A 22,965-nucleotide genomic window follows, 5' to 3' on the forward strand; every position below is an offset into this window, starting at 1 on the left:
TTTTTTACTGAGTTTTGTCTTGGGTTTTCTTTTCTAACACCCTCTCCAGTTAATAAATCAGGGAGAAGTTTTGCCCCCCAGAGGTAGAGGGTGATAAAAAATTAGTTTTGGAGGGGAATTTTCTTTCATCTTTTTTATGAAACAAAGAGAATGGGAGACTAAGGCGTTATCGGAGGCTGCAGTTGTGTTTTAGGAGCCTGTCCTCGGGAAGGGGGCTGGTGAACTTTTATGGCGGCCAAGGTTGTACAGTAAAGCTCGGATCACAAGCTTACGACTGAAAAGACATCACAGGGAATCAATTGTTTTTTTAAAGCCGTACCAAATTGAGCAGCATTGAATAGCTTACATATTTATGTGGCACCTCCAAGCTCTTTTGAAGTTGCAGCTACTTGGCAGCAAAACAGAAATCCATAGCTGTTTTCCTCCTTCTTATCTGAAAAAACTCATCAAAATGCGAGTGACTGTGTCCGTGGTCGAGATCCCAAAAGATTTGTTAAATTACAGCCAAAACTAAGTAGGAGGTAGAGAAAAAAACAGTACAGAATCTACTTGCAATTTTAATAGCTATACCTCAGTTGCTATCATCATTTGGAAAGATGGTGCATAGAATTGGATCTTAAGATGTTCAGGTGACATTGATCCTCATCCAACGTACCCCTTTCAGCGCCTCAATCAGAGTAAAACAAGCTAATTGCCTCCGTCAGTGTTATCAGTTGATCATTTACCCCAGCATCAGAGGCACTACTAAATGATTCTCAACTGATAAATGAATCATGGGGCTCCAAGCACCACAACCCGCCCCCCTGTGATGCAATCTAATCCCATAATGGTCACAATAATGATGGAGCCATGGGTGGCATCATTACAAGGGGCAGTTTCCACAACAGCACCCCCAACCCTCTTAACAAAAAGCTAAAATAAAAGGTAGACTAGATAAGGAAGAAGTTGGCTTGACTTTGGGTGTAAAATTCACCTGTTTGAGAGCTTTTCATCAGAAACGATTTGATGCCTCTGTTTGCTTTTTTTCCACTAATCTGCAGGAACACCCTCATTCATCTGAAACTCCTTTCACATAGAGATGGTCACAATGAAGTTCCGCTGTCACGCCGGCCTTGCTTATTCACACAGAACGTGGCAAAATTCTGCCCCAGATTGTGATTTCAAAAAAGCATTGCTGGTGCAAAAGAGGCGTAACAGCGTCTGTGTCTTGTGTGTGTGAGCCAGTCCGCACTGTTAAATCAAGTGAAGTGACAAAATAATGCCAACATGTTCCTATTTACATGTTGTAATTTGTATAGTCACAGCGTGTACAAATAAGAAGGTCACAAGAGACACCGCCATCTTCTAACCAAACTTCTCAGAAGGCAAAACCTTGCTTCTTGGGCGGAGTGATTATTACTCTGAGTGAACTCCGGGCAAACTCTCTGCTCCTCACCAAGGAGCTTCTCAGGTGATGCGAGCAAATCACTCCGCGCAATTAGCAGAAGTAGCCGTGCTTCGCCTTCTGAAAATAGTTCCCAGTATGTATACAGTTAGAAGATTGCTGTGTCTCATATGACCTTGCTGTGACTATACAAATCACATCATGTAAATAGGAAAATGTCTCCGTATACACAATGGCATGTAATATTTTCATTGACGCATGAAGCTGTAAATTGATTGAGTCAGGATGGGAGGCTGTGATGAAGAAATGTTATAGCTTGTTTTCAGGTTTCCGTTACCTCCTGATCAGGTTATACTGTATCCCAGCCTCCTCCCAACTGCCGCTACCAAGAATCATACATGCAAAACCCAGCCCTGGTTTTAATGAAGTCATGCTGGAGCTAGTGCATGAGAGAGAGAGACTGAAGCAGACACCTCTCTGTGATGTTCACATTTCATATCTGCCTCTGCCTATGAGCTTGCCTTTTGTGAATTATTAAGCACAGGGCTCTTTCTTCTCTTCGCCTGTTTTCTCTTTCACCATTCATATTTTTGCTCTCTCTCACCCACACTCTTCTTTTTCTAACTCCTCCATGTCAGTTCAACTGGCTTTGGCGGCAGCGGTGGCTCTCACTGAGATGCAAATGGCAGCCTTTGAAGGGGCACACTGGGAACGTCAATTAATCCAGGCGTTTGGTCGCCTGGAAAGGAAAAAAAGGCTTTGCAACCATTGTTCGTAGGCTGTTTCATCTCTATTGTGCTACAGGGCCATGTTTTTATCCGCTGTCCTCATGCCACCGGATGGCGCGGACTCTTCAGAGATTCAGGATACATAAGGTTAGGCACAAAGGCAAGAAAATGACATAGGAAGCTGATGAAGTAGAGATGTCACAGACATAGGGCTGTATTGCATACTACATCATATCACCTTTCCTCCCCCAAACGCTTTTTCTAACACAAAACCTGCAGTTCCCCATGTAACTTACCTCCCTGTCACCTAGCCCCAAACCTTTCTCCAACCTCTACTTTGTATTCTTCCCATCTACCCAGTTCAGTATATCTCATCTAACTAACTTCTCTATCTCTTGGTTGGTTGGCCTTCAGATCTCAGCATACCAAGCCCCTGCCTGGACAAGATGTGCGAGCATGGGGCGGTGTGCGTGGTCAAGAACAACGAGCCGGTGTGTGAGTGCCCTGAGGCCTGCCCGCAAACGTCCGACCCAGTGTGCGGATCCGACGGCCACAGCTACGGCAGCCCCTGTGAGATGCGAGCTATGGGCTGTGCCCTGCAGAAGGCCATTCACATCCAACACAAAGGACCCTGTGGTGAGTGGTTGCACAACAGTCACATTACACTAAGTAATTGTCATGAAAACACTATAAAATGTGTGATTTATGGCTCACAAGTAGGGAACTATCTCTCCTTGTGGAATATAATTAAGCTCAAATTAATTAATAGTGCTACATTACCCAGAAGCAAAATTATGATCCACAGATATTAACAATTATCACTTATGGAATTATATTCATAGTGACCCCCCGGGCTTCAAATTTATATCCAACAAAGTCAAAACTATACTAAATACACCAACTGGTCTTTTAAGGAATTTTCTTATCTCTCGTCCATTACTCTTCATCTCTTCCCTCCTGCTCTCCTTCAGCCCTTCTTTGCCAACACCAAGACTCCAGTCTGCCTGTTTTGACATTTAAGTAAAAATGCACTTTACTCCTGATAAAAGAGACTGCAGAGTGTACTTGTCTATAATTGGCTACATGAGTCACTTGGCTTTGTCCTGCAGTGTCGGAGTACCAGCTAGTCATTAGTACACCAGCGACAGCAGAGCTTCAAGTGGTAAAAATATCTTCAGATCCACTATGCAGGCACATATGGGCAGATTTCTACAGTTTGGTAAACTCACTTTGTGAATACTCTTGATGGCTAAATGCCATTTTGGAAGGCCAATTTTGCCATGGACTCTAATTGGTGATTGAGTATTCTTCCTTGTCTACCCTCAAGCCATTTGCTTTTCACAAACACTGGGCAAAGGCTCAGTGGTTTCAGCCCCTTGGCCTAACTGACTCAGTTACCTTATTTACTTTGTTTTACTGTTTAACAATAGATTTTTTTCCTGCATATTTTGAAGACCATAACAATTAAAAAATAAGTTGGCCTCTGCGGGTCAATTTTCTTTGTACGAGCTGGTCCGATTGTTTTGTAAATTGAGTAGTTTCTTTCTGTACTGAGAAGATGACAGGGTTAGTTGTTGGAGAGGCCCTATACTCCCTCTCTGCCTGCCCGTGGGTTGCATCTGTCATTTTACCCTCCCAGCCTTCTGAAAATTGAAATCCAGCGCAAGGATGTGTGCCAACAGGAAATGGAGCGAGAGCAGTGTTTGGTCGGTGGGCAGGCGGGCTGACTCAATTTGGTGCGCTGCACCGCAGGTACACGGCAGGTCTGTTGGCCCGGGGTCCCTCTGCGGTAATGAATAGTCTTTATTTTGAAAAGCGAGAAGCAGAGCGAGCTGGCGGAGTGGAGGGCCCTGTCTGTAATCCAGCACTATGGATGGTTCTTGGCTCCCAAAGGAAACAGGCCTGTGTCAGCGCAATAGTGCCATAAAAATGCTGAGGCATTGGCTTGCCAGGCGCGAACCAGCCGAGGAATGATGGCGATGATAATGTGGGTTATTTCTGGGCTGTTTGCACAGCTTTACTGGGCCTCATTCAGCAGCATAACATCTGACTGACTTAAGCTATTATCTCACCTAATTATCACAGGCTATTCCCCCTAGTAATATACTATACATGTTTATGGAGCAGAAAGGGAGAGAGAGGAGAAGAAGATAAGCTGCCTTCAGGTGCTGTTGGAAGTATCAAAATTAAAGGAGAATTCCAGTTGATTTCAACACATAGCTCTGTTGTTTGTAAAGTTGGAGTGCTGTCAGTAGAGAGAAAAACAAAAACAATTGGTGCTGCCTACACTGTGTTATCCTCCTGCTAGAGTTGGCACCCAACAGGCTTAAACAGGGCAAGTTTTAAACATGTTTTTTGCCTCTTAACATGTTCAAAATGTCATTACAAGTGCCTACCATGTGAAGTGATTCCTTCTGAATGAACACAGTGAATCTGACTGTAGTAGATGTGAAAGAAATGCATGAAAGTTGTGCTAATTCAGTTGTGTTTAGTTCCAGTGTTGAGACGGCAGTTAGAGTGCTTAGGGGCCGTCTACAAACTACAATACAGAAAAGAGATGAAACAAAAATATGTTGGCTATCAATTTAATTACCTCAATTATAACTTGTAACGTGCTAGTTGTTCTACAGCACTTTTAAAAAAATAAGCATATGCTTATTTTTGAAAATATGTTTAAATCTCTTTTCTGTGTTGTAGTTTGTAGACAACCCCAAAGCACTCCTTGCAGTATCAACACAGGAACTAAACACAGCTGAAATAGCACAACTTTCAAGCATTTCTTTCACATCTACTGCAGTCAGATTCACTGTGTTCACTCTGAAGGTATCACTTCACATGGGTAGGCTCTTGTAATGACATTTTGAATATGTTAAGAGGCAAAACAATATGTTTAAAACTTGCCCAGTTTAGCCTGTTGGGTGCTAACTCTAGCAGGAGGATAACACTGTGTAGTTACTGACAGCACTCCAAATTTACAAACAACAGAGCTACGTGTTTTAATCGACTGGAATTCTCCTTAAAAGGTTAAAGGCATGAGCAACGGAAGAAACTGGTGAATAAAGTGAGATTGTTCTTTGCTATCCAAGTTGTTGACCAACCCCCTACCCCGATAGTGCAGGAGAGCATACAAAGTGATGAATTATGTTTGCCATTCTGAGCTGATAATTGGCATTAAATGTCTTAATTTGTTGCTTTAATGTTTCATCAAAACTTGAATTATATGCCACATTTTCATTTCATATTCATTTTGCAACATTAAGTAGGTCTTTATGTGGTTTGATTTCCAAAATACCCATTTTTTTTTTGTTTATTCTTTACTGGCTCTGTTTTGTTATTTCCACCCAAATGCACTATAATGCGTATGCTGTCAGATTTATGGCTTCCAGACTCAAAAGTATGAGCTTAAGGGATGCAGGTGAGGGCAGCAATAGTTTAAGAGGTGCCACAATAGAAAATAACTGGGCATACGTGCTTTAGTGTATGTGTGTGTGTGTGTGTGTGTGTGTTTGTGTGTGTGTGCTTGTGTGCGTGTACGTGCGTGCGTGCGTGTGTGCGTGTGTGCGTGCGTGTTGCTACAGCCATAATTTCATTTCCTTTCCTGCGGGCTTGAAAAATAGCAGTTATCTAGTATATGGCTCAGGTGCAACCCGATATGAGTGACATTTGTTATTATTCCGAGATGTTTCCTCCTGCATTTGAGTGGTGGGCGACCTTGTAAGGTGGGTTGGCAGAGGTGTGCTCAGTTAATAGACCCTCCAGCTGGATATCAGTCGCCTCAGGAAAAAGCTCATTCATACAACTTTACCCAAACAGATGATAGTAGAGGTGGCGGAATCATTTAAGAAAAGGAAACAAATTCCCCTTTTTTTAGTCCCACAGGTGTTTGAATTGATATACACAGTTGAGTAAGAAATATAGGTCACACCAGCAGCATGAGAGGGGGTCTGAGAGAGACAGTAAATGAAGGGCAGAGGAAAAGGGGAGGGGAAAGTAATAAATGCAGGGTGGAAAGGAGATGGAGGTAAATAAGATGAGGAGGAGCAGTGAAAGTGGGGGGCAGAGTTAATAGTGTACTGGCCAGGCAGGCATCGACAGGGGAGTTGTTATCACCCAGGCATGTTTGCAAGCCTTCAAAACTCTATCCAGCCTACATCCTTCTGCTTAATCCTGAGGGTAATACTCCGCCCAAACCCCCTCAACAGCAATTCATTTTTCCCCCAGTGAGGATATCAACAAAACACTGCAAAGCTGGAGGGACTTTAGGGTTTTTTCACCTCAATGTCTCAATCTTTCATGCTTTCAAGGCCACTTTTATATCAACCTGCGCCTATTTCTCACTCTCACTTCCAAAAACACAAATATAACAAGAGAAGTTGTCACAGTGCAAGAATAAACATCAGCAGCTCCCAACTTTAGGTCCAGGGGACTTCAAGGCGACCTTGACTAAATTCCAGCAAGTCCTCAGCAAGAGGAAAACGTTTGCTTTAATAGTTGACTTGGCAGAAAATACAGGGAAGGGTGGTATCATATGAGGACATTCCACATTAATGTAAAGCATCTTTGTGTTATCCTGTTATTAGTCTCGCATTTCTAGACCTTCCTCAACAGCGCTGTGGAGGAGGGTTGGGCTAGTTCACAAAGCCATCCAAGATGGGAGAAAAACATGCTCTTGTTTATTGGCATTTCTTTAAACCAATCACAATGATCTTGGGCGGCGCTCGGTGCCAAGTGGAGCCAAGGTGCCGCTGAAAAATAGCCTAGGAACTTGTTTTGGTGGAACATATGTATGTTCAAAGGTTGTTTTAGTTGTGCACAGGGGCGTCGGACTGAGGGGGGATTGAGGACTGAGTACCCCGGGCCCTCATGGGAGAGGGCCCAAAAAGATGCTAGAATGAATAGCTGTGGATGCGGAGAGGGGCCTATTGAAAATGCTTTTCCACAGGGCCCAGAATTTTGTGCTACGCCCCTGGTTGTGCAACAGAAAACTGAGATTGGACAGATAGTCTAGCTAGCTGTCTGGTTTTACCCTGCAGAGATCTGAGGAGCAGTTAACCATTGGAGTTTAGAATTCCAACACAAAGAAAGCGGAAGGTAACATGACAACACAAAAACGGACATCCGAAAAGCTGGCGGAATTTCCGGCAGAACAAGAGCAATTGTTCTGTTTGAAGAGGTTCTTGCATTGGTGGACATGAAAGTGAATTTGAATGAGATGAGACTTAAAGAAACTGTCGTAATGCCTAGCCTGCCAGAATCTTCACTTTAAATTCTGAACATTTTTTAAAAACATTTTAAGTCTGCTTTTCAGAGAAAGATAGACAGTTTTTTACTAAAACTCAGAATTAGTGATATGGAGCGTGAGATGGATGAATCTAAGATGACAGAAAGTGGACATCTTAACATTACCAGCAATTCTCCCTCTGCTTCTGGCTTTGAACTGAAGCTCCCCTACATTCCTGTCTGTTTTGCGATACGTGCTTTCTGGAGGATCAGGCACTGTGGAGAGCCAGGTGCGAGGGGCAGACGCTGATAAAGAAGCGAGGCTGCTATCAGGACACAGGACCCGTTAAAGGACAACACTCACCCCCGCTACTTCCTGATTTATAGCTGCCGCAACCAGAGAGGAGCCGTGACCACAGCAACCACCATTTTTATATTTTATGTTTTTTTCATTTTTGGCACAGAAAACCCAAGCTACTATAAAGCCTCTCTATATCTTTTTCAGCTAAAACCTCCAAACCCTCTTGCAGTGTTGACCAACATCTGATCATTGACAATAGATTACATTTTATCCTGAGTCATTATTAGACCTAAAGTACATGGCCAAAAGTATATGAGTACCCCAACATTACACTCATTTGTGATTGCTAAACAATTGCATTAATATTCATCTACAGTATAACAACGTCCACTCCTATGGGAAGGCCTTCCACAAGGTTTTAAATCCTGGCTGCAGGGGTTTTCACCCTTCCAAACGAGCATTAGTGAGGTCTGCCACTGATGCGGAGGCCTGGCTTGCATTTGTGTTCCAATTCAAGCCAAAAGTGTTGGATGGCTCTGTGCAGGACAGCTCAGTACTTTCACACCAAACTTGCAAAAACCATTCCATGACTTTTTCCTCAGAGGCATTGTCATCTTGTCATGTTAAGAGTCCCCTTAATTGGAATTATGGTGACTAACCCAAACCAGCCCCTAGACTAAAAGTACACAACAGTTGAACGGACACATTGATCCTGCACGCTCCGCTCATGTCAAATTTTAGATATGGCTTCAAAGAAATTTGCCATCTACTAATAAACAATGTATTGCCCCTACAGGCAATATTCTGTTCAATGTATCTGTATCAATGCTGTCAATCCAAGAAGGGAGTGGATGCAAGCACTAGATAGAGAGATAAAGGAAATGAAAGACTCTCATGAGCAATAAACAGAATCATAATAATGTGGAATGTTCCAGCGCCCAGCCTTGCCTCTCTCAATTAGTGCTGAATCAGCAGTGGTTATTAGCCTGCCCCTAATTGAATGTGAGAGCAGGCTGTGCTAATGCAATCCTCCAGGTGTAATTGGTGTCAGACGGAGAGGTACACCTACTGCCAGCCCCGTCTGTAGACGAGGCCTCACGTTTGCCTTCTCATTTGTTTCCTGTCTTGTGGCTTTTTCTTTGGAGTAGCTTCAGTCCTGACTCAACCCTCCCATGTAGTCCTGATTGATGGAGTGCTGCAGAGATGGTTGTTTTTCTTGCAGACTCTTATTTTTGCACAAGAATGTCTGAAGCTCTTTATGTTCAGTTATTTAATTTCAGCCTTATCCTCCTCCTCAAACCTATGCCTCAGTACAATTCTAGCTGTGGAGAGTTTTTTTATTTATTTCATGGCTCAGGTTTTAGCTCTCATAAATGCATGTAAACCCTGACACCTTTTAATTGACAGGTGTGTGCCTTTCCAAAGTATTTCAAATCAATTGAATCTGCCTCAGGTGGACACCACTTAATTTTTAGAGTCTACACTCAGTATGGAAACTTTGCATCTCTGCACTTCTAGTATCTGTGCTGCTACACTGCATCATTAAGCACCACACCAGCTGTCAGCAGCACAGCTTGTCAGGAAAAAGACAACTAATCTTTACCAATTAACTTAATGGCTGTTGTTCATTCTATGAATGTTAAAACACAAGAAATCTATGAGTAAATATATATGAATACTGCATCTGTAAATAGCATCTGAGAACCATCTTTGAGCCGCAATAACATTCTTGATAGAAGTTGCTTTAATATTGACCAGAAAGGGCATAAATGTTAATGGTGTAACTATAAAGATTTACTTTTTTGTTAATATGTACAGTAAAAATAATACAATATTGAAATGCATTGCTGTTATGTATTGTGTTATGCAGACCCAGGAGCAGCCACAGAGCAGACAAGGCAATTAGAGGTTGAGGTTTTTGATTTTCAAACTCAGAGCAAGAGGAGGTGTGGTCTGATCCAGGCAGGTCAAAGCCGGGCTTGAGAGCAGGGGTAAGCAGGCTTGAGCCGAGGAAATCTACGTCCCAAAAATCCCAAAACTCCAGAGAGCACAAAACTTGAAGCTTGGGGATCTTGAAATGAAAGAAACAGACAAGCAACATTAGTTCAACAAGCCAAATAGAGAAAACTGGTAATGCCCTCGAGAGTTATTGGCCGACTAGTACTCTACCACGTGAAGGCAGTGAATAATCTGACGCTGACTGTAGGAAGCTTAGGGATTTTCAACAGGAGCCTGATGAGGTGATTGCAACTAGATACCCAGCTTAACCAGGTGATCCAAAACCACACCCACACAAGCACACGGGAAGGAGGAAACAAAAAAAGGGAATACAAAAATATATAAAAAGACTGGGTGTGTTTGCAGATTAATGACATGCAATACATTCAATCCAATTTATTTAGGTTTACCAAAATATGAAAAGTGTAAAACGGACTTTCAAATTCAGGGTATTTATTAGCTCCGACTCGCCACTGAATACCTGAAACACACACACTGAGCCTTTGCCTTCTTCCTTATCTCCATCTAGATGAGTCTTGTGCCAATTGCTCTTTCGGGGCAATCTGCGATGCCCAGAGCGGGCAGTGTGTGTGTGCATCGGAGTGTGTGGAGTCCCACCAGCCTGTTTGTGGCAGCGATGGCAGCACCTACAACAGCGAGTGTGAGCTGCATGTGCGGGCCTGCAAACAACAGATGGACCTCCGAGTGGTCAGCCAGGGAGAGTGCAGTAAGTAATGCATACATTTATTGCGTGCGTTACTAAGGGAACATGTACAGTATATGTCTGTTTTAGGAGAGGGAAATATAACAAGAGGAAGTGACATGCATGGAAATTAGTAAAGGAACAGAGCAATCTCATTTAAGTATGTAATCCAAAGATGCATTTTAAGGGCTGGTGTGAATGAAATCCATCAAACCAACTCCATAAATTTTTCCTTTTTTCTTTTGCATTGACCCATCTTGCACCGAATTAGAAACGTGTGGAAGCACCGTCTGTGCCTGGGGTGCCCGGTGTGTCCAGAATAAGTGTGAGTGTCCAAAGTGCTCAGGCGAGGCCTTCTCCCCAGTGTGTGGAAGTGATGGCACCACCTATAACAATGAGTGTGAACTCCGCACGTCCACCTGCATGCAGAAGAGGAGAATTGATGTGGCGAAGCCCGGCAGCTGTGATGAAGGTAGGAAAATTGACTTTGAAAGTTGTGATTAGGTCAACCAATCAGCCATTGCAATTGTGTAATCATCTTTATCAACTGACCTGTGGTAATATATCCAGTCATCTGTGGATTTTCATAATGGTTGCAAATGCCACCAGAAGCATGCCAACAGGCTAACTTAGCAAAAACATAAAGGGAAAGTCATCAACAAAACCAATTACAGGGACAGAATTTTTTTCTGGGTGATTGAGTTCAGGTCAGCTGTATATGTTTATGCTTTGGCTGTCTTGTTTGTTTTCTAAAGAGCCCCCGAAGTGACATGGAGGGAGGGGGGGAAATGTATTTTGGACAAACACTAAACTCAAGATCTCTAGTTGGATGTTTTATTTGACTTTTTTCCTTTTTTTTTTACCTCCATAAAGTCGAGATCTTGACTTTTAAACTCGAGATCTCGCATGTTTGTCCCAGTACATGTTTGTTTTTGTTTTTTCTTCATGTCAAAGTCAAGACCTCGCAAATAAAACTCAAGATCGTGTTAAACAAAGTCAAGATCATGCAAAAGTTTATGTTGTATGTAGTGTATTTATGTTTTTTTTCTTTTCTTTTCCTCCATGTCACATAGCTTATACATATTTTTTAGTGCTTTATTTCTCCTTCTACTGCTCAAATAGGTCTTTGATAACTTCTCCATCACATAGGCTCATATTTATTTGTAATCAACCATATTTGATTATATCTGGTCTATCTTAGTAAGAAGCCTCCCTGTTTTCTTGTCTGCTTTTTCTCTTATTTGGTGCAGGTGCTGTTCGTTGTTTATGAATTAGGATTTTCCCCCATTTTAACTGTTGTCTCAATAGATTCAAATCATTGTTGGTCCTACTTACATTCAGTGTTAAGCTACTGCCAATAAAACTCAACACTTCTTGCACAGATGTTTGAAGCCTTGAAGGCCTACAACTTTTTTTCTTGTAGGCTTTTAATGTGGAATATTTACAGGAAGTGTTAAGTTTCACTGACAGTATCTAAACTTCAAACAAAAGAATAGCAGAGTACAAGTGATTGAAGTATATCAGTGAATGAGAACAAGGGTAGGGGTATCACATGAACATTGTCCTAAATGTACCAATTGAACCATAAAAGCATAGGTTATTTCACTCTGCTTTTATTAGGCGTTTGTATGGGCTTTTATTTGAGAATTTACAGTATACATTTTACCGAGCCCTTCTACCCAATAATACTTTTAAGTGTGTGACCGATGGCTCTTAATCTAAGTATCCCAATTTGTTACGCCTGTAACTCTGTTGTCCCACCGCATTCTGAATAAATGAGATCTAATTCACCGTGCAAATGTCTTGATCAGCGCTGACAGACCAAGGTAGGATATCAAAAGCCCCTCGCTCTGCCCTGTCTTGGGGACAACTCTGGAGGGAGCAACATGCCAACCTCTGGTTGTCATGCAGATGGCTGCGATGCCGTTCCCCCGTGGCGGGTGCATTGTCACAATGAAAGTAGTCATCCTCTGACAAGGTGTGAAGGGGATCAGATTACACCTGCCAGCAGAAGGGGTGGCTGGGATGAAGTAACAGAGGGGATGGATGAAGGACAAAGCAAATAAAGATGAGAGGAATCCTCTTCCGCTTTGATTGCTAGCCAGATGTGTTTCATTCTTTTCTTTTCTTTTCATTGTCTACCGAATTGGCACAGGGCCTGTGAGGCGAATTGTGCCGCCAAAGCTTCTTGTGGTCGATTTAACATCATTTCATTGAGACAGCTGACCTTTTTTGTATGTAGAGCATGAAGAAATGCGAAACTGTGTGCCCGCGATGCAGACACACACACACACACATACACACACACACACACGTACATCTACTGTACACACACTGTCTTATTTCAGTTGTCTTTAGGCAGAAATGCTCTCTTCTACTTCCTCAAAGGCAATGCTTTGCTTTTGGTGCCTGATGGCGTATTTTTTCAGATTTTAGTCTCTCTCTGTTCTTTTTCTTCATCATTTGCTCATTTTGATTTGAAGAAAACCATTGGGCTTATACAATAGAATCTATTTTATTTCTTTATTTTTGCTTCCTGTCGCTCCCTGGTATCCCACCTACTCCTGTTCCTCTCTCCATTTTGTACTCTTCTCCATCAAAATTGTGCCTCTCGACAAAAGGGGGCACCGATGCTTTCACAGATAGGGGTGGAGTTGGGATTGTCTGCAATCAATAAACTTCCCCCCAGGGGTGAATTCTCCAGTGTCTGTCCCCGCTCTTTTCAGCCCCTTCAAATCTGACCCAGACCCACCACAGGATATCTGGTGTGATTGTAAAACCAAAGTGCTTTGTTTTCCCCTTGAAATATCTGTTTGGCAGCACCTTGGTAGCTGAGTGGTTACTGTGCACGTCATTTAACCGCAAAGTCTGTGGTAGGTTTTGGCCTTGTAACCTTTGTTGCATGCCATACCTGTCTCTCGCTCCCCCAATTCTACACTGTCCTCTGTCAAATAAAGTGAAATACATGCCAAAAAATATACTGTATATATATCTGTGTTTGGCTGTGAGATGCTTCTCTTTAGCTACATACCGTAAATAGGATTTGATGTTGATATATTTATCCCCACCTAGATGTATGGGTGGTACGTTTTGGCAAAACAACAATAATTATAATAATAATAATAAATTGTATTTATTGCTTATTACAGCAGTCTGTCACAATACATAAAACCAAAGACGACTGTATTTATTGGCTCTATTGTAGACAGCAGCAAAGCACATAACACATGTGCACAACCCCCCTCAAATTCATACTTCATTTCTAAGATAAGCCTGGGGAGGAAGGGAACATATGATTTATTTGCTTACGTAGACCTGACTTAAAAACTATCCTCATTAGTCTTGCTGGGGGGAGGGGGCCACAGAGCATAAAAATGGAAGTTGTTTTCTTCCGCCTTTTGTTTAACAGTAATGAAAAATGACAGTGTTCCCACTGTTGGCCATACAGGGAAATTTATCACCTGTTTAATTTCACACTCGGGTAGGCTTGGCCTCAGCTTCTTTTCTCAACACTGACAAAGTGGCAACTGAGAGCAGTGCATCACCTACAGGGACCCTGACCCTTTTTAATTGAATAGACGTTTAATAAACAAGATTATGAGTGTAGAATCACACAGTGATGCACAATCCACGCCCTGCTCCTTAAAATGCATATATTGGATCAATCAAGCTCCAAAAGACATGAAAGGGCATGAAAAAAAAAGTAAAGTAGGTGGCTTGGTGGTAAAAGAGCTCATCGAGTGAGATCAGCAGATTTTTCCATCGTGGTCTATCCATCACAGGGCTCGTAACCTTCTGTTGAGGCAACAAAACTTCCTCACTCCTTCAGCCATCTTCAAACACTCCATCCCTCCTCGCCCGCTGGGAGTGACGGTCCATCCCTCTCTATTTCGCGGAAACTTTATTTGGACTAACAGGCTGTCACATCCGTCAAGAGCAGGCCGTACGACAGACTGATGGATGGAGCGAAAACAAAGGAACATCCCCGTCCACATCCTTTGGCAAAGGCCATTGTCATCTTCGATCTTTGCCGTGACACACACTGCAGTGAGGGAGGATTTGTTTCAGATGATAGATGTCCAAGTTGTCATTTGCACAGGTCATGTTATCAGAGGTAACACAATGATATCCTGGAGCCACTGATGTAGACGCAACTAATCTGGTTGACCAAACGTCTTCAGGCTGCATCTCAGTACACATTTGCTCCTCCCTGTCTTCTATTATTGACCCTTATCCTCTTCAACTTGTTTTCTGCTTCTTCTTCTTCTTCTTCTTCTTCTTCTTCTTCTTCTGTTTTCTTTTAACAAACACTTCTAGATAACTTTAACGACGGCATCTCCATCACTTCATTATTTTTCACTATTAAATTCTTGAAATGTTTTTTCCTCTCTGTCTTCCTTGGACATTATTCTTACGCTATTCATTTTCTTTATTCTAACCACTGCTGAATTCTGTCTTCTTAATAGACCTCTCTTGACTAAATAGACTCTGGTTTCTGACATGATTGAGTAAAAATGAACGGATGGGCAGTGTAGAGAGAATAGCTGATGCAGCCATCTTAGCTGGGGATGTATTAATTGAAAGGTTCATAGGCAGCACGGGTGGCAGGCGCATCAAAGAGCAAGAGCTAATTAGGACCCCCCTTTCGCCCTTCACTTTTATTTATTCCATTCTAATGTCTTACCTCTTTTATTTATTTATCTTGTTTCTGTCAGGGGGCCTGAGCAGAATATGAATTGGCTGCTCCTGCATTTCTCTTTTTGTTGGATCTAGCTGAGCTGGCGTACAGTACACAAATACGGTTAGCTGCTAGTTCTTTTGATTCCCTTTTCGGATCTGTTCTGGAGTCAACTGACTTCTTGTTTTCAGGTGACAGCAGAAGTACCTTCACATACAGAGTTTTTCCTCGCCACTGTCGCACTGTTGCTTGCTCTGGAGGAGACTACTAGAACTGTTGGGTCCTGGTAAATTCTGGAGTGTGGTCTATCTGTATAGTGTCTTGAGATAACTCTTGTTATGAATTGATACTATAAATAAAATTGAATTGAATTGAAATTGAACATACCTGCGATAATGTCACTGCCAATTGAAAGGCATTTGCCCTGTCACAAAATGTTGTGTTCAACTGGGACTGTGGGTTCCCAATTGATAAGTAACTACAACCGCAAATTCGTTATTAGGGCCTTAGGGTCGGCGGTTCTGCTGCTCTAAAATGGAGACAGATTGAGTCCTTAATAGGGTTTCATATTTTTCCCAAAATTTAAATGAATCAGACCTCGGGAAAAGATGACCCTTTTTCTGGGAATCCCGGGGAAATATTTGTTATTATTTTTTAGTTTTTTTATTTAGCCCAAGTGATGTATCAATATCATTCAAACATGCGTTATGTGTTATTATTTGGCCAAAGGAAAAGAGTTTATGTCCATCATCAACACAGTTTGCAGTGATCAATTCTGCTGCGTGATCAGGTGAGCTGCGTGCGTAACATCTGCAGCAGCGCTAATTATGTAACGGCAGGTGGATTGTCTGTGACTTGTCTTTTGAATATCTAGGCAACCCGTAAAAAACAATATTTCACAGAATTCCATTATACACACTAATGAAATGTGCTAAAGTAAACCGAATGATTCCTATTAAACGAAATCCATTCTGTGGCTGTTGAGATTTGTATGCGGCTGCAAACGGGAATAATCACTCAAAGTTAACCAAAATATTTCTTTATTAGGGCAGGGCAGGCATATTTCTCTTTTAAACACATACAAGTTCAACTAAATGAAAGAAAACGACCCACAGAAATGTACAACTGTGCACTGCAAAAAGACATTGCATTGCATTGAACTCGTGACAACTCAGACTACATATTTATTTTAGTTTACAATGCATTCTCACTCTGCCCTTTCTTTTTCTTGTGGAACTGTGCTTTCAGAAGCAGAGAGCGTCGATAGACTGCGCTCAGGTGGTTTTCATGACAAATTGGCCATAGATAGAAAACGCTCTTTCCGCTTCCACGGATGTAGACTACTGCTGTGTAATGAATTTAGTGAGCCTTTATTACCGTAGCTACATTACAGCACCGTCGCCTGTATCAACGTTGTATGACATAATTAGACGCGCACTCCTTGCATTTTTTATTTCATTTTATTTCCTGTTTCCCGTCAGAACCTTCCCCAGGAATCGGGAAATAGTCTTGATCAGATTTCCTGGGATTCTTGTTTCCCGGGATTAAACCCTAGTCCTTAACAAGTCCTGATATTTGTGGGGGGCCTGGCCTTTACATAAAGCTCCAGCTCCACAGCTAATGAAGTCAAGGCCCCTCCGCTGTATTGATCACTTAAAGCTATCACAGTCCATTGCTTATGATGCATATCAAAGAACAGCCCATGCTTCGTCTGCCCCTCCCTTGCACTGTGACCTGCTCCACTTTAGAAGATGGGTTATGCTAAGTGGCACTTCCATCACTATGACATTGATTTTACCATTAGAGTTGACACATCAATACAGAGAGTTGAATGAGCCCTCAAAGTAGACAGGAAATAACAAGTTGATTTCCTGATGTTTTTTTAGTCTCTCATCCTTACTGGGAGCTTTTAGTTGGATTGTCACTCTGTCTGGCATTCTCTATATTTTGCACAAATGCTTTCATTCCCTGCTTTTACACACATTCAACCCACTCTCCCTCAGGAGTTCCACTGTAGGTGAAATTTGCAACTTCAAAAGCAGGATCCTTCCCCTTTATTTCTTTGCCTGCACTCTGCAACTGCCCCCAAATTTGTTTTTCACAAGTAAAGGTTTTCCCCCTTCATGGAATGCTTATAATGTGTAAAGGTATCTTACCTTGTGTTTAAAGTTTCTTACTCTGTGCTAAGGTTTTGTGAAAATACTCAAAACCTGGATAGAGATTTTGGGACTTTGTTTGGCTACTTCTTTAGCCCAAACCAAACTTACTTCTATCCAGAGAAGTGCACTTTCACACACAGTTACAAAGTTGCTTGGACAGTTTTTCTTAAAAGTCTCAGGCGATAATTAGATTTTACAGAACACTTTGCAATTAGTTTGTATTCTCATATCAGGAAGCAGGCACCCATAAAGCAGGCCTTGCCACCAATTCTCTCTGCACACTTGGAGGCCAGAGTTAATAATTCCCTCCCCTTTTTGTCTCTGATTTAATTGAAATGAAAAGGATGCCTCACTGGTGATGCAGTGATGTTGTGTCTAATTTATTTAGTCAATCTCTTCTCTCACTACAGTTGGTCATTATCTTGTACTACCAGCAGCGCCTTTGGTTCCCTCTCCCCATCACCAGTGTGAGGGAAATGTAAATCATCCTCACTTTGTAATGATCCTAAAGTGTAGATGTAGCTTTAACGTAAAGAGAAATGTAAGTAGGACACTGTTTTTTACCTGATGAACTGATAAAGTGGCATCTCCCTTTGGTGCTTGTATGTTTTATTAATGATACTGTGTGTTTACCGTGTGTTTATAATGCAGACTGTGGCTCAGGAGGGTCAGGCTCAGGTGTGGAGAGCTGTGAACAGGACCGCTGTCGCATGTTTGGAGGCTCGTGGGACGAGGATGCAGAGGACGACCGTTGTGTCTGTGACTTCAGTTGCCAAAGTGTGCCTCACAACCCGGTACTGCTAACCCTTAAAACACATTTAACGCAATTTTTATCAGAAACGTTCTCAGAATCAAACTTTTTTTTTTTGTTTAGTTTGTTATGGTCCTAGATAACAGCTCTGAGTAGGGTAACTTGTTCTGAAATAACAATGTAGGGTATTTGACAAAAAAGCAAACAACTAAGGGACCACTTACACGTTTTTCCCAGAGCTCTCAGCCGCATCTCTAGAGCTTCATCGTAATGGATATGGCTCAGTTGTCATCACAGGACCTAAGTATGGACATTTGGTCACACAATAACAGGAGGTTGCGTAAATATTTTGGTTCATAGCTGAAGTTCCATACTTTGGTCAAGTGATGACATCTGTGTGGACAACACAGAAGACTGCAATCAGACTTTGTCTAATACTCAACTTTATGTGATTGTTTTGTAGGTTTGTGGCTCAGATGGAAAAAACTACAGCAACGAGTGCCAGCTGAAGAAGGCCAGATGTGAGAAACAAGAGCGCTTGCTGATTCAGAATCAGGGTCCCTGTGCAGGTCGGTACATTACACCACTCAGAGTTAATGTCATTACAGTGCGCAGAGCAACCTCACCAAGACTCATGGTCATTGACATCCCATTTTTCTTCTCATTTTCATCCATTCATGGGGTAGTAGTAGTAGTAGTAGTAGTAGTAGTAGTAGTAGTAGTAGTAGTAGTAGTGGGGTAATAGTCTCTAGTTGGAATATAATTCTGACAGCACTGCGGTTTGTCTCTCTGCAGTGTGGCCAAAGAAGCCATACGCAAATGCAGTGAAGGAGGTCAAGCTTAAATACGATGTGTATTTGTGTGTAATATTCTCAGGGAAAGTTGACTCAACACTTGCTCTCGTTCATATCTGGAAACTGACCAGTCCTTTGTGGCTGGCTAGTGTGCAGAGATAAGACCATTTCTCACGGGCACATGCATCGATGGAGCTGATAACAATAATGATTCACTTTTCCAGCCTAGACATTCTAACAATTTAAACCATTAAACTTGTGCTCACAAGCTTGCTTCTTAACCCTCCGGATAGCACTTTACCCCACTTACTTTTATATAAAAAAAACCTTTCTTTGCATGGAAATGATTAGCATTTATCAGCCAGGATAGGACAGTCAGATCAATGGCTAAGTAGCAAAGGTTAGCCTTCCTCTCCATGGCTATGTTAAATGAAGAGTTGTTGCTTTGCTAGGCCAGGGAGCAGAGCAAAAGGCACTTAAGGGATTTTGTGTGATCATTCCAGCCTGTTTGATTCCCTGTGGGTCTAACATAGAGGAGGATGGAGAGAGTTGAAGAGAGAAGGAGAAAAAGGGAGCTGCCAGTGTTTTCACACGTATCCCCGAAAGATTCTTCTCCATCCTAAGCTGGCCTCCTTGGGCACTGACTGTCACGCTCCTCTACCATCCATGGATAATCAATCCTTTTTTGAAGAGCCCTCTATGGATACGAGAGCTCTGGGCTCTCCTCTCCTATTGGCCAATGGAAAAACTTAGATCTTGGGGAATTTCACTGCCCTCTACATTAGCTGTGTAAGGAGAAACTTCATGTGACTTCAACTCCAGAAACTTATCTAAACATGCTGGCTCTCACTAGCAGACCATGAAAACAGCCTTGTTTTTTTTTTAGATATAAAACACCTCTTTTGCAGTGGCGTCTGCTGCATGCTCATTTGTAGAGTTTAGTTCTCATACAGTAGCATTTCAAACCATCCTTTGTAGCTGCCTGCAAACTCAAATCTGGGTCAGGGAATTTAGTAAAAGCCAAATAAATTCTTATTGGATTACTAGACAGTCAAACACATGCAGATGTGCACTTGCAGGAATATAAAAGTCACTGCAGTAGACCTTGAAAATGTGAGGATAATATTGCATGTCACAGTGAGCTGCATTGTGCCGGACAATGGCCGCTGAAGAGGAAAAACCCCTGAAGGGTGGAAGAACATATGAAATTAAAAGTTCTCCTTGCCCTAATAGGCATAGTACAGATAGCTGAATGGAGCGCTAGAAAGTGGCAAGTTAAATGAACTGTGTCCAAAGCCCATCGCTGGAGTGGCAAAGCACTGGAAAAAGAGCGAGCCGAGTCATCACCATTAGGCTGAGGCTCATATCCACACCAGTAACAGTGTGATTTATGGCTCCTGTGTCTCCAGCCTCTAAACTCTAAATGAGCAACACAAGAAAAAGAGATTGGGAGGGGAATATAGAGAGACAGGGAGAAAAAGAAAAAGGGAGGGAACGATCTCTGCTTTTTATCTCTACAACTTGACTTTTCGTTTCAAAGCGTGGAGTGAATTTAAACAATGATATTTCTGACATGGCCATTAAACAAACCACCTTTTTCTCCCAATGTATGTGTTTTGTTCTGGTCCAGTGCCAGGTTTTGGGAACACATTTGTTTATATTTTGTTGAATGTAGTTCTTTGTTCAGAGCTGTCACACTAGTTCGAAGGATGGTGCATCCTTAGACAAAGGCGCTCTCCACTTACTGTGCCCTAGAAGAAAATGCTTGGCTCATTCCTTCACATTATGCAGCAAGCTTTTTCTGTTTGGTAGGTTGTAGGGCGGCTGTGCAATTTCGTAATATTAGACAAGAACAAATGAAGAGAACATGCCTCCTAGTAGGTGGTAAATGTCAGCTGCCGCGCATTCACCAGCAATGCTATTGTTTGTTTTCTCTGGAGGTAATAGCATCATTTCCTCCCTGATTTTGAGCCATTGTGGAGAAAGTAGCAAATAGAATTGTTATCTTGAAGGCGGCTGCCAGCCTCTCCACCTCTGCCCCTCGAGCCAATCCCATTGTTGGCAAAAAGTTACATGTTATTCGGAGATTGTGTTGTCTAATTCCCCCCCAACAAACCCCTCCTCACCATAATCACTCAAATGTTGGTGTTCTACTTTCTCTCCTTGTGCCATCTCCCATCTCCCCTTCCTTTTTGTTCCTACCTCATCAGCAATTTCAGCCACATCTCTGCCTGAGCTGACGGCACCCCAGCACTGCAGCTTGTCTGTGTATGGCTGCTGCCACGACAACGTGACGGCCGCCTTGGGAGTTGGACTGGCAGGATGTCCCAGTAAGTCCTCCTCTACGTCCCCGTTGACCCATAAATTTCAGTGTGTCCTGCGTTTGTTGTGTTCCCACACTTTTTTTTTTTTTAAACTGTAGATACTATCAGGCTATCTCAGCATGTGGGACTTATTGTCCTTGACTGCAATTACGTTACCAAAGTTGCAGAGCTGAAAACGTTTCATCTTAATCCTAGGAATAATTATGATAATGTTGCACCATATCAACAGAAAAATCTCTCCATCTGATGATTTTGACGAATGATAGCACACACAGATAGGGGAGAAAATGCTGCAGCAAGCCGTTAGCTAGGGGATACAGTATGGCTGGAGAAAATGACTGATGAATGAAAAAGACTTAGAAATAAGGATATACAGAGATTTAGTAAAGAGGAAACTCACCTAAGCACACTTTACCCAACTTTCTATTATTGGAATAGAGTTTACCAAACATTTGAGCCAAGCATAAATCTTGCAGAATTTCCATCAACAGGTAGCAGTATTCAGCTCTTGCAAGTTATGTGATGATCTTTCAAAGTTACAAAAGCATAAGCCAGCGATATATATTGCAAAGGAATTGCAGTAGAACTTAAAAGTGACATCCATGTTGTCCTATTCTCCTCAGGTACCTGTCAGTGTAATGTCTACGGCTCCTACAAGGGGACGTGTGATCCAGCCTCCGGCCAGTGCTCCTGTAAGCCAGGTGTCGGGGGACAGAAGTGTGACCGCTGCGAGCCGGGCTTCTGGAACTTCCGTGGCATTGTGACCGAGAACATGAGTGGCTGCACACGTAAGAAATTGCTTCTTTGTATCTGCGCTGAGTGAGCACACGTACTGTACCATTACACATGGCTTCAACAGTGAGAGCAGTAATATGTTGCAGTGCTTGACGCTGTATGTGTGCTGCTTTTTGTTACTTCCCAAAAAATGCTTATGGCATCCTTAAACCTTATTTCCATAAAGGTTCAGTTCACACAAACTACAAAAAAACATTTGTATTCCCATTCACCTCAAGTGGTATCGAAGCAGAGCACTGTGGTTTAATTTGGAATGGAGATATTTGTCGCTGGGATTTGTGCTGTTAGTCAATTATTATTATTTGCATAGCCCAAAATCGCAAATCACCCTTCAGAGGGCTCTACAATCCACACAAAAACTTGAAAGGGGGAAAAGAGACAGACCTCAAGTAGAACAACAGAGAAAAGATCCCTCTTCCTTGGACCAACTTACATGTAATGAATAAGTTTGAGGCAAAATGTAGCAGAATTAAGATTAAAGAATGTGGTTCTATTGGATGTGAATGGAATTCATTTGTTTAATTAACTTAGTTGGTCATCAAATCATTGAAAAATTATATCACTGTGTCTGTCGTGAAACAATATTGTAGTTGCTAATGTGGCACTCCCTCATGCTCTGCAACTGACAAGCTCGCTGTACTTACTGCAGATGTGCGACTCCCAGCAAAGATGGTACAGACGTGAGATGCCTCACTCTGTAGCTAAAACAGAGAGCTCAACACACAGGGTGAAAAGAGGAGCTGCAGCAATGTGCAGTACCACAAATATATGGTGTTTTCTGAAAATTAAACCACATAAGCCAATTCTGATACAACCTCTAAATACAAATATTAACCTGAAAATGATCATAATATGAGCACTTAAATATCCTTGAATTAAGTGTAGACCGTAAAATAAGAATAACCTATATAGATGAACTATCTACGTTTTTATATACAGCTAAAGTATTTGATGGCAGGTTTTGTAGAAGAAATCCTCCTGTCTCCTTTGATCCTGTCAAAGCTGTATTGAATGAAACGGTTTTCATTTGTAGTCAAGTAAAGAACAGGGGTCAGGACTCCTTGTTTGTCTTGGTGTAATCCAATATGGTGACCAGCTCGTGTGCTGCCGCTGAGGTTTCATAGAACATA

General features: G+C 42.1%; 1 protein-coding gene across 13 annotated transcripts in view; it reads left to right on the top strand.

The window, feature by feature from the left end:
- agrn (agrin) overlaps positions 1–22,965 on the top strand; it is a 247,383-nt gene that overhangs the window by 179,846 nt on the left and 44,572 nt on the right. For all 13 annotated transcript variants that reach the window (XM_032521016.1, XM_032521015.1, XM_032521018.1 and 10 more), the window contains 7 exons: positions 2,527–2,748; positions 10,161–10,358; positions 10,606–10,806; positions 17,823–17,965; positions 18,386–18,491; positions 20,927–21,046; positions 21,664–21,828. In XM_032521016.1, coding sequence (XP_032376907.1) covers positions 2,527–2,748; positions 10,161–10,358; positions 10,606–10,806; positions 17,823–17,965; positions 18,386–18,491; positions 20,927–21,046; positions 21,664–21,828 — 1,155 coding nt within the window. The remainder of the gene's footprint in view (positions 1–2,526; positions 2,749–10,160; positions 10,359–10,605; positions 10,807–17,822; positions 17,966–18,385; positions 18,492–20,926; positions 21,047–21,663; positions 21,829–22,965) is intronic.

Source organism: Etheostoma spectabile, chromosome 7 (assembly GCF_008692095.1).
Source record: "Etheostoma spectabile isolate EspeVRDwgs_2016 chromosome 7, UIUC_Espe_1.0, whole genome shotgun sequence".
NCBI lineage: Eukaryota > Metazoa > Chordata > Actinopteri > Perciformes > Percidae > Etheostoma > Etheostoma spectabile.